Genomic DNA, 12,849 nt, shown 5'->3' on the forward strand with positions numbered 1-12,849 from the left:
TTTTTGCGACTCGTGCACCAGCACACTCAGGTCCCTCTGCACAGCAGCATGTTTTAACATCTTACCGTTTAAATAATCCATTCTGCTGTTATTCCTCCCAAAATGGATAGCCTCACACTTGGCAGCGTTGAATTCCATCTGCCAGACCCTAGCCCATTCACCTAACCTATCCAAATCCTTCTGCAGACTTCCAGTATCCTCTGCACTTTTTGCTTTGCCACTCATCTTAGTGTCGTCTGCAAACTTTGACACATTGCACTTGGTCCCCAACTCCAAATCGTCTATGTAAATTGTGAACAACTGCGGGCCCAACACTGATCCTTGAGGGACCCCACTAGTTACAGGTTGCCAACCAGAGAAACACCCATTTATCCCCACTCTCTGCTTTCTGTTAGTTAACCAATCCTCGACCCATGCTACCACTTTACCCTCAATGCCATGCATCTTTAGTTTATGCAGCAACCTTTTGTGTGGTATCTTGTCAAAAGCTTTCTGGAAATCCAGATATACCACATCCATTGGCTCCCCGTTATCTACTGCACTGGTAACGTCCTCAAAAAATGCTACCAAATTAGTCCTACCCTTTGTGAACCCATGCTGCGTCTGCCCAATGGGACAATTTCCCTCCAGGTGCCCTGCTATTTCCTCCTTAATGATAGATTCCAGCATTTTCCCTACAACCGAAGTTAAGCTTACTGGCCTATAATTACCCGCTTTCTGCCGACCTTTTTTAAACAGTGGCGTCACATTTGCTACTTTCCAATCCTCTGGGACCACCCTAGAGTCTAGTGAATTTTGATAAATTATCACTAGTGCGTTTACAATTTCCCTAACCATCTCTTTTAACACTCCGGGATGCATCCCATCAGGGCCAGGAGACTTGTCTACCTTTAGCCCCATTAGCTTGCCCAATACTGCCTCCTTAGTGATTACAATCATCTCAAGGTCCTCACCTATCATATCTTTATTTCCATCAGTCACTGGCATGTTATTTGGGTCCTCCACTGTGAAGACCGACCCAAAAAAACCTGTTCAGCTCCTCCGCCATTTCCCCGTCTCCTATTATTAAATCTTACCTTCTCATCTTCCAAAGGACCAATATTTACCTTAGCCACTCTTTTTTGTCTTATATATTTGTAGAAGCTTTTACTATCTGCTTTTATGTTCTGAGCCAGTATACTTTCATAGTCTAACTTACTCTTTATGGCTTTTTTAGTAGCTTTCTGTTGTCCCCTAAAGACTCTCTAGTCTCCCACTAATTTTTGCCACTTTGTATGTTTTTTCCTTCAATTTAATACTCTCCCTCACCTCCTTAGATATCCACGGTCGATTTTTCCCCTTTCTACCGTCTTTTTTTGTCGTTATGAACCTTTTCTGAACACTGAAAGATCGCTCGGAAGGTTCTCCACTGTTCCTCAACTGCTTCACCATGAAGTCTTTGCTCCCAGTCTACCTTAGCTAGTTCTTCTCTCATCCCATTGTAATCGCCTTTGTTTAAGCACAAAACACTAGTGTTTGATTTTACCTTGTCATCCTCCAACTGTATTTTAAATTCCACCATATTGTGGTCGCTCCTTCCAAGAGGATCCCGAACTATGAGATCATTAATCAATCCTGCCTCATTACACAGGACCAGATCTAGGACCGCTTGTTCCCTTGTAGGTTCCATTACATACTGTTCCAGGAAATTATCCCGGGCACATTCTATAAACTCCTCCTCAAGGCTGCCTTTACCAACCTGGTTAAACCAATCGATATGCAGATTAAAATCTCCCATGATAACCTCTGTACCATTTCTACATGCATCCGTTATTTCTTTGCTTATTGCCTGCCCTACCATCCTGTTACTATTTGGTGGCCTATAGACTACTCCTATCAGTGACCTTTTCGCCTTACTATTCCTGATTTCCACCCAAATTGATTCAACCTTGTCCATCATAGCACCAATATCATCCCTTACTATTGCCCGGATGCCATCCTTAAACAACAAAGCTACACCACCGCCCTTACCGTCCATTCTATCCTTTCGTATAGTCTGATACCCTTGGATATTTAACTCCCAGTCGTGACCATCTTTTAACCATGTTTCAGTAATGGCCACTAAATCATAGTCATTCACGATGATTTGCGCCATCAACTCATTTATCTTATTTCATATACTACGAGCATTCAGGTAAAGTACACTTATGCTGTTTTTTATGTCTTTGTTATGAATCCTAACACCTTGATCAGTAACTTCGCAATTTATTTTTCCTCTTACCCTTTCTCCTAATTTTCCTTGTCTTTGAACCCATATCTCTACATAACCTGTCACGTAACCTGCTGCCTTGATCTCCATTAACCATTATACTGTCCATAGCTTTACATTTCCCTCCCCCCCAACTTGCTAGTTTAAAGTCCTTGTGACCAACCTATTTATCCTATTCGCTAGAACACTGGTCCCAGAATGGTTCAGGTGAAGACCGTCCCAACGGTACAGGTCCCTCCTGCCCCAGTACAGATGCCAATGCCCCATGAAATGGAATCCCTCTTTCCCGTACCACTCCTTTAGCCACGTGTTAACTTCCCTAATTTTCTCAACCCTATGCCAATTGGCACGTGGCTCGGGTAGTAATCCAGAGATTATAACCCTGGAGGACCTGCTCTTTAATTTAGTCCCTAGTGTTTGATAATCCCCAAACAGGTCCTCTTTCAAAGAACAAAGAAATGTACAGCACAGGAACAGGCCCTTCGGCCCTCCAAGCCCGTGCCCGACTAAACTACAATCTTCTACACTTCCTGGGTCCGTATCCCTCTATTCCCATCCTATTCATGTATTTGTCAAGATGCTCCTTAAATGTCACTATCGTCCCTGCTTCCACCACCTCCGGTAGCGAGTTCCAGGCACCCACTACCCTCTGCGTAAAAAACTTGCCTCGTACACCTACTCTAAACCTTGCCCCTCTCACCTTAAACCTATGCCCCCTAGTAATTGACCCCTCTACCCTGGGGAAAAGCCTCTGACTATCCACTCTGTCTATGCCCCTCATAATTTTGTATACCTCTATCAGGTCTCCCCTCAACCTCCTTCGTTCCAGTGAGAACATACCGAGCTTATTCAACCGCTCCTCATAGCTAATGCCCTCCATACCAGGCAACATTCTGGTAAATCTCTTCTGCACCCTCTCTAAAGCCTCCACATCCTTCTGGTAGTGTGGCGACCAGAATTGAACACTATACTCCAAGTGTGGCCTAACTAAGGTTCTATACAGCTGCAACAGCTAGTATTACCTATGTTGTTAGTCCCAACGTGGACCACAACAACTGGATCCTCCCCCTCCCTCTCCAAGGGGATCAGGGTACACCCTGAACCCCATACAACTTCACTTTTTCCATCAACCTGCCATGGGAAACTTTATCAAACGCCTTACTGAAGTCCATGTATATGACATCTACAGCCCTTCCCTCATCAATTAACGTTGTCACTTCCTCAAAGAATTCTATTAGGTTTGTAAGACATGACCTTCCCTGCACAAAACCATGCTGCCTATCATTGATAAGTCTATTTTCTTCCAAATGTGAATAGATCCTATCACTCAGTATCTTCTCCAACAGTTTGCCTACCACTGACGTCAAGCTCACAGGTCTATAATTCCCTGGATTATCCCTGCTACCCTTCTTAAACAAAGGGACAACATGAGCAATTCTCCTGTCCTCCGGGACCTCACCCGTGCTCAAGGATGCTGCAAAGATATCTGTTAAGGCCCCAGCTATTTCATCCCTCGCTTCCCTCAGGAACCTGGGATAGATCCCATCCGGACCTGGGGACTTGTCCACCTTAATGCCTTTTAGAATACCCAAAACTTCCCCCTTCCTTATGCCGACTTGACCTAGAGTATTTAAACATCCATCCCTATCCTCAACATCTGTCATGTCCCTCTCCTTGGTGAATACCGATGCAAAGTACTCATTAAGAATCTCACCCATTTCCTCTGACTCCACGCATAAATTCCCTCTTTTGTCTTTGAGTGGGCCAATCCTTTCTCTAGTTACCCTCTTGCTCCTTATATACGAATAAAAGGCTTTGGGATTTTCCTTAACCATGTTAGCGAAAGATTTTTCATGACCCCTTTTCGCCCTCTTTATTGGACGTTTGAGATTTGTGCTACTTTCCCAATATTCCTCCAAAGCTTCATCAGTTTTAAGTCGCCTAGATCTTATGTATGCTTCCTTTTTCATCTTCGCTAGTCACACAATTCCACCCGTCATCCATGGTTCCCTAATCTTGACATTTCTATCCCTCATTTTCACAGCGACATGACTGTCCTGCACTCCAATCAACCTTTCCTTAAAAGACTCCCACATTTCAAATGTGGATTTACCCTTAAACAGCTGCTCCCAATCCACATTCCCTAGCTCCTGTCGAATTTTGTTATACTTGGCCTTTCCCTAATTTAGCACTCTTCCTTTAGGACCACTCTCGTCTTTGTCCATGAGTATTCTAAAACTTACGGAATTGTGATCGCTATTCCCAAAGTAATCACCAACTGAAACTTCAACCACCTGGCCGGGATCATTCCCCAATACCAGGTCCAGTATGGCCCCTTCCCGAGTTGGACTATTTACATACTGATCTAAAAAACTCTCCTGAATGCTCCTTAGAAATTCTGCTCCATCTACGCTTCCAACACTACATGAGTCCCATTCAATGTTGGGGAAGTTAAAATCTCCCATCACAACCACCCTATTGCTCCTACATTTTTCTATAATCTGTCTATATATTTGTACCTCTACTTCACACTCGCTTTGGGAGGCCTGTAGTAAAGTCCCAACAATGTTACTGCACCCTTCCTATTTCTTAGCTCTACCCATATTGCCTCAGTGCTCGAATCCTCCATCGTGCCCTCCTTAATCATAGCTGTGATATCATCTCTGACCAGTAATGCAACTCCTCCACCCCTTTTACCTCCCTCTCTATCCCTCCTGAAGCATCTATACCCTGGGATATTTAGTTGCCAGTCTTGCCCTTCCCTCAACCAAGTCTCAGCAATACCAATAACATATTCCCAGGTACTAATCCAAGCCCTAAATTCATCTGCCTCACCTGCTACACTTCTCGCATTGAAACAAATGCACCTCAGACCACCTGTCCCTTTGCGTTCATCATTTCTTCCCTGTCTGCTCTTCCCCTTAGTCACATTGAGTTTATTATCTAGTACCTTACTGGCTTTAGTTGCTGCCTCTTTACTGACCTCTAACTTCCTAATCTGGTTCCCATCCCCCTGCAACATTAGTTTAAAACCTCCCCAACAGTGTTAGCAAAAGCACCCCCTAGGACATTGGTTCCAGTCCTGCCCAGGTGTAGACCATCCGATTTGTAATGGTCCCACCGCCCCCAGAACCGGTTCCATTGTCCCAAAAATCTGAACCCCTCCCTCCTGCACCATCTCTGAAGCAACGTATTCATTCTGACTATTCTTTAATTTCTACTCTGTCTCGTGGCACTGGTAGCAATCCTGAGATTACTACCTTTGAGGTCCTACTTTTTAATTTATCTCCTAACTCCCTAAATTCTGATTGTAGGACCTCATCCCGTTTTTTACCTATACCGTTGGTGCCTATATACACGACAACTGGCTGTTCACCCTCCCCCTTCAGTATGTCCTGCAGCCGATCTGAGACATCCCTGACCCGTGCACCCGGGAGGCAACATACCATTTGGGAGTCTCGTTTTCGACCACAGAAACGCCTGTCTACTCCCCTTACGATTGAACCCCCTATGACTATAGCCCTGCCAGTCTTTTTCCCGCCCGTCTGTGCAGCAGAGCCAGCCACGGTGCCTTGAGCCTGGCTACTACTGCCTTTCCCTGGTGAGTCATCTCCCCCAACAATATCCAAAACGGTATACCTGTTTTGGAGGGAGATGACCGCAGGGGACACGTGCACTGCCTTCCTGCTCTTTCTCTGCCTTTTGGTCACCCATTCCCTGTCTCCCTTACCAATCCTAATATACGGTGTGACCAACTCACTGAACGTGCTATGCGCGACCTCCTCAGCATCGCGGATGCTCCAAAGTGAGTCCATCCGCAGCTCCAGAGCCGTCATGCGGTCTAACAGGAGCTGCAGCTGGACACACTTCCCGCACATGAAGGAGTCAGGGGCATCGGGCGCGTCCCTGAACTCCCACATTGAGCACGAGGAGCATAACACTGGTCTGGGATCTCCTGCCATTTTTACACTCCCAACATTAAGTTTAAAAAAAAAAATTTTTTTAAATGTACTCCCCTTCTCAGCCAGCACTCACTCAGCAACCACTGCGCCCCGCACGATAACACCTCAGGGAAAAGAAAAACTACTTACCAGTCACAGCCAATCACTTGCCTGCAGGCTGTGACGTCACGGTTCAACTTCTTTCTACTTCTACCTGCCCTTGAGTCTCCCTCTTGATCTTTACTCGGCTGGGATCCTTACAGTGATTGACTTTTTTTTTTGGTTAGAAAAGGAGGTAGGGAGGGAAACACTGAAGTGTTTCGGGTTTAACTGTCACTTGACAACAGCTCCTCCACAAACCACCTTTTGGATGCAGTGATCGCAATGCACGGATGCAAATCTGCCCCACAACAGCCAATCAGCAGCTCCGCTCTACTGCCCTGTGCTGGATGCTTGCCTTGACTTGAACACCCAGGGTGTCTTGCTCAGGTACACTTTCTGGATGCAGTGACCGCAATGCACAGATGCAAATTTTCCCCGCAACAGCCAATCAACAGCTCCGCTGTACTGCCCTCTGCTGGATCTGATGGTGTTAACACTCTTGTCTCCCAGTGCTTTAAGAGGCACTTTGGGTGCTGCCTACCTTTGTCGGCTGGAAATCAGATCATTCCACCAGTATTTTCAAATTTTATTGTGCTTTTAAAAGAAATTGAACAGCATTGTGTTTGTAAATACATGTGATTTTTACAGCGTAATCCAAAAATAAATATCAAATAGCATTGCAACAGAATTATATTTTTAACTTAAAATTAGAATTTCTAGCAAGCACTGTTTTTTGGTTGATATGGTAGCGGGTCTTTTCATTTGTATCTGTTCTCTTTTGGAGTGAGAGCTGATGGCAGTGTTTGTTCTCTATTAGTGTAAATGCTCTTGATACTGAGTATGGCTTAATCCCGACTAATGTTGGGGAAGTCAAAATTTCAGTCTGCTCCAGCATCTAAACCTTAACTTTCATTTTAAATTTGCTTCAAGGTGAACTGGTGCAGGTGGCAAGTAAAACCACTCGCTGAACTCTACTTGCACGAGGCATCTGTAGTAACCTTGTACATGCCTTGCTGCGTTGGTAAAAAAAGCTCAAATTTGCTTTTGCTCATGTAAAACTGATCTGTGTGGGGCAGCACGGTGGTGCAGTGGTTAGTACTGCTGTCTGACAGCGCCGAGGTCCCAGGTTTGATCCCGGCCCCGGGTCACGGTCCATGTGGAGTTTGCACGTCCTCCCCGTGTGTGCGTGGGTTTCCTCCGGGTGCTCCGGTTTCCTCCCACAGTCCAAAGATGTGCAGGTTAGGTGGATTGGCCATGATAAATTACCCTTAGTGTCCGGGGAAGTGCAGGTTAGGTGGGGTTATGGGGATAGGGCAGGGGTGTGGGACTAGATAGGGTGCTCTTTCATCGGGTCCGTACAGACCCAATGAGCTGAATAGCCTCCCACACTGGAGGGATTCTATGGAGATGGAGTGAAGGACAGTATCCATTTTAAACCCAATGCAGCTGAAAATGAGTCTCACAAAGTACCACCCGAATAATCCAATTTTAAATAATTGGAAATAACATTGTAAATAGCTCTGTATAGTTGTTAATGTTTCATTGGTATACAGTGATTAGTTTAAGTAAATATTTAATTTTTAAAAGGTAATTTATTTCGTGTCATCAGCTTTATCTTAGGGGAAACTTACCACGGCTGTTCGTTCAATTTGTGGGGCCAGTTGAGCTCATTTCAATACAATTTAAAACAAAAGAATTCCGAATTTCTTGGAAACTTGATTTGCAATGGATTTAATTTGTGCTTGAAAAAGCCTAATCTCTTGCGCTGATTTTGCTGATTTTAGAGTGAGCCGCGTTGGGGAAAAAAACAGCCTGTTAACCGACTGTGTGGCAACAGTCAGCTCTGCCAAATGATATGGAATTGCAGACTGGAGTTCTTATACAGAATCAAGACTTTGTTTTTGTCTACTTCATTCTAAACACACTGTCTTGCATTCCCCAGTGTCCTTAAAGTAGTTAAATCTCCCAACACGCTTCTTAGAAATGTGACAACCAAAGTTAACACTGAGCTTAATGTGATATTAAGACTGGTGATTAAGGGTGTGGTCAAACAGCTATGTTTTAAGGGGGTAGAGCAGGGAATTCAGAGTTTTTGATGCAGTGTAGACTTTTAAAAAAAAATTCCAATTAAGGGGCAATTGAGCGTGGCCAATTCACCTATCCTGCACATCTTTGGGTTGTGGGGATGAGACCCACGCAAACACGGGGAGAATGTGCAAACTCCACACGGACAGTGACCCAGAGCCGGGATCGAACCTGGGACCTTGGCACCATGAGGCAGCAGTGCTAACCACTGTGCCACCCGATGCAGTGTAGACTTAAGGTGTTACTCATTTGCAGCTTAACTTCATCACTGGGATCAGTTCTTCCTTTAACTCCTTCCAAATCATGTTCCTGAACACATTCTACAATGCAGGCAATCTTACCTCATTAATCACAGAGCTAATATGCAGACCCCAAATGGCTCAGTCAATAAATAAACTGCCTGTTATAGTTTTGGTGCCATATGTAGTTCAATGCAGGGCTTGTTGTGTTGGCTAACGGGGTGATTGGCTTCAGTAGCCCATGGCGAGTAAGTGAATGTGTGGGATAAATAATCAGCCAGATGCTCTCTCTGGACTGTATGTGGTGAGGAAACGGCTGCTAAACCTGCAGGATTATAAACTTGCCTATTAAAACAGAAAAAGGTATCTGAATTGGAACAATAACAGTGGCAGTACAATTGGATTCTGGTCCCTGGGGCAAAATCCTGCTGATAAGTAGTTTGGTTAGGTGAGGGATATATTTGCTTTGTTTATGATGTCTCCCACAGCCTAATAGCGTGATTGCATGAATCCGTGCTGGGGAGAGTAAAGTGGAGGAGGTAATTAAAACATGCTAGCTAGTGTAAATCTTTCAAACTGCAGTTCCGTAAGGAACTTGATATATTGGAGCATTGTAAGCATTAGAATCGTATTTTGTCATTTGTTTTTTTCAGGCTTCCACTGTTCTATTTGGTCAGATCTGAAAAAAATCATTATCCTTCTGATCGCTCACACTCAGCTGCCAAAGGCAGAAAAATGTGGACAATATCCAAATCATAAAATCAGATTTGACACAATGCCATAATAGCATGAGACAAATCTTAAAACCAATTTTAATAAGAGCATAAAATGAACAGCAGTTTGCATTGAGGATATGGGGAAGAATCGTCTTGCCTGGTTTCAATAAATCAGCACAAAGAAATAATCAGCATTTACAATGACTCAAAGATTTGAGGGTAAAAACTCCGCTGCCCCACTCCTGGGCGCAAGGATTGCATATATCGCAAAATTGTGCCTTCCATCCAAATGAGCAATGCTGGAGAAGTTTTCCCCTTCAGCTTTCATGTGAATCAATGTGCGACAAAGCGGTGTGATTGGTGAAGTGATGATTAATCAAAAGTTACTTTTTTAATAACTGCTGTTGCTTTAAGGCCTCAGGTCCTCGAATTTCCACAATCCTGATTGGGGATAGATATTGAGTGGCCGGACAGGTTGAAGCCATCACCATTAAGGAACATGGACCTCGAATAAGTGACTGTTTTTCTTCTTGCACAGTGGAACATTTCCATTTCTCTCTGTTGCATTTACAAACTTCACCGAGACCGTGCCTTTACCGAATTTAACAGAAAGTCTGCAGAGGAGAAAATAGTGCAACACTGTAAAGGCAGATCGAGACACCATGGCCGGGATTCTCCGAGACGACACGCCAAAATCGCGCTCGGCGGGGGGATGGGGTCTCAGACCCGCGGCGCCAGGACGCAATTCTCCGTGGACCTTGATTCGCCGCCAGCCGTGTGTGCGCGGTCAACACGGCGCCGCTCGGGTATCGCCACCGGCCGATTCCGCCGGCGTGGTTCCACCCAGGGGGGACTCGGACCCGCGGTCGCGCTGGCCGTCCTGGTGGGTGGGGGGGATCCACGACGGACAGGCCTGCGAGCGGGGGCTACCGATCGGCAGGCACGCGCGATCTGGGGCGGGGAAATCTTCTTCCGCGCCGATCCGCTGTGTGGCTCCACCATGATGCGTGGGGGCCGGCGCAAAAATGGCTGCTGCACGCATGCGCGGACCCGCAGCTGGAAGTGCAGGGCCCAGATCGGCAGCAAGAGCTGCGTGACGCACCCTGCGATCCCTCTTAAAACCGGAGAATCACTCCGGACTTTTCGAAAAAAGTCTGGAGTGATTCGCGCCCGTTTTCCGGAGGATGTGGGGACATAGTCCCATTTTCAGAGAATCCTGGCCCATGTATTATAGCAAAACTATTTGTGTGATCTAGGCACCTGTACCTTTCTCTGGGATTTTCCTGTACATGTCCTGGGAGTGTTTGATGGGGACAGTGTCGAGGGAGCTTTACTCTGTATCTAACCCCGTGCTGTAACTGTCCTGGGAGTGTTTGATGGGGACAGTGTAGTGGGAGCTTTGCTCTGTATCTAGCCCCGTGCTGTACCTGTCCTGGGAGTGTTTGATGGGGACAGTGTAGAGGGAGCTTTACTCTGTATCTAACACCGTGCTGTACCTGTCCTGGGAGTGTTTGATGGGGACAGTGTAGAGGGAGCTTTACTCTGTATCTAACCCGGTGCTGTACCTGTCCTGGGAGTGTTTGATGGGGACAGTGTCGAGGGAGCTTTACTCTGTATCTAACCCTGTGCTGTGTCTGTCCTGGGAGTGTTTGATGGGGAGAGTGTAGAGGGAGCTTTACCCTGTATCTAACCCCGTGCTGTACCTGTCCTGGGAGTGTTTGATGGGGACAGTGTAGAGGGAGCTTTACTCTGTATCTAACCCCGTGCTGTACCTGTCCTGGGAGTGTTTGATGGGGACAGTGTAGAGGGAGCTTTACTCTGTATCTAACCCCGTGCTGTACCTGTCTTGGGAGTGTTTGATGGGGACAGTGTAGAGGGAACTTTACTCTGTATCTAACCCCGTGCTGTACCTGTCCTGGGAGTGTTTGATGGGGACAGTGTAGAGAGAGCTTTACTCTGTATCTAACCCCGTGCTGTATCTGTCCTGGGAGTGTTTGATGGGGACAGTGCAGAGGGAGCTTTACTCTGTATCTAACCCTGTGCTGTCCCTGTCCTGGGAGTGTTTGATGGGGACAGTGTAGAGGGAGCTTTACTCTGTATCTAACCCCGTGCTGTACCTGTCCTGGGAGTGTTTGATGGGGACAGTGTAGAGGGAGTTTTACTCTATATCTAACCCCGTGCTGTACCTGTCCTGGGAGTGTTTGATGGGGACAGTGTAGAGGGAGTTTTACTCTGTATCTAACCCCGTGCTGTACCTGTCCTGGGAGTGTTTGATGGGGACAGTGTAGAGGGAGCTTTACTCTGTATCTAACCCCGTGCTGTACCTGTCCTGGGAGTGTTTGATGGGTGACAGTGTAGATGGAGCTTTACTCTGTATCGAACCCCGCTCTGTACCTGTCCTGGGAGTGTTTGATGGGGACAGTGTAGAGGGAGCTTTACTCGGTATCTAACCCCGTGCTGTACCTGTCCTGGGAGTGTTTGATGGGGACAGTGCAGAGGGAGCTTTACTCTGTATCTAACCCTGTGCTGTACCTGTCCTGGGGGTGATTGATGGGGACAGAGTAAAGGGAGCTTTACTCTGTATCTAACCCCTCGCTGTACCTGTCCTGGGAGTGTTTGATGGGGACTGTGTCGAGGGAGCTTTACTCTGTATCTAACCCCGTGCTGTGCCTGTCCAGGGAGTGTTTGATGGGGACAGTGTAGAGGGAGCTTTACTCTGTATCTAACCCCGCGCTGTACCTGTCCTGGGAGTGTTTGATGGGGACTGTGTCAAGGGAGCTTTACTCTGTATCTAACCCCGTGCTGTCCCTGTCCTGGGAGTGTTTGATGGGGGACAGTGTAGAGGGAGCTTTACTCTGTCTCTAACCCCGCTCTGTACCTGTCCTGGGAGTGTTTGATGGGGACAGTGTAGAGGGAGCTTTACTCTGTATCTAACCCCGTGCTGTGTCTGTCCTGGGAGTGTTTGATGGGGACAGTGGAAACGGAGGTTTACTCTGTATCTAACCCCGTGCTGTACCTGTCCTGGGAGTGTTTGATGGGGGACAGTGTAGAGGGAGCTTTACTCTGTATCTAACCCCGTGCTGTACCTGTCCTGGGAGTGTTTGATGGGGACAGTGTAGAGGGAGCTTTACTCTGTATCTAACCCCATGCTGTACCTGTCCTGGGGGTGTTTGATGGGGACAGTGTAGAGGGAGCTTTACTCTGTACTAACCCCGTGCTTTACCTGTCCTGGGAGTGTTTGATGTGGACAGTGTGGAGGGAGCTTTACTCTGTAACTAACCCCGTGCTGTACCTGTCCTGGGAGTGTTTGATGGGGACAGTGTAGAGGGAGCTTTACTCTGTACTAACCCCGTGCTTTACCTGTCCTGGGAGTGTTTGATGTGGACAGTGTAGAGGGAGCTTTACTCTGTAACTAACCCCGTGCTGTACCTGTCCTGGGAGTGTTTGATGGGGACAGTGTAGAGCGAGCTTTACTCTGTATCTAACCCTGCGCTGTACTGTCCTGGGAGTGTTTGATG

The 12,849-nt window shown here is 46.6% G+C and overlaps 1 protein-coding gene across 2 annotated transcripts in view; it reads right to left on the reverse strand.

Moving 5' to 3' along the window:
• Positions 1-6,865: 6,865 nt before the first annotated feature.
• LOC140405381 (unconventional myosin-Ib-like) overlaps positions 6,866-12,849 on the reverse strand; it is a 276,153-nt gene continuing 270,169 nt past the window's right edge. For both annotated transcript variants that reach the window (XM_072493715.1, XM_072493714.1), the window contains one exon: positions 6,866-9,945. In XM_072493715.1, coding sequence (XP_072349816.1) covers positions 9,822-9,945 — 124 coding nt within the window. In that variant the 3' untranslated portion in view covers positions 6,866-9,821. The remainder of the gene's footprint in view (positions 9,946-12,849) is intronic.

The sequence above is a fragment of the Scyliorhinus torazame genome, chromosome X, assembly GCF_047496885.1.
Source record: "Scyliorhinus torazame isolate Kashiwa2021f chromosome X, sScyTor2.1, whole genome shotgun sequence".
Lineage (NCBI taxonomy): Eukaryota > Metazoa > Chordata > Chondrichthyes > Carcharhiniformes > Scyliorhinidae > Scyliorhinus > Scyliorhinus torazame.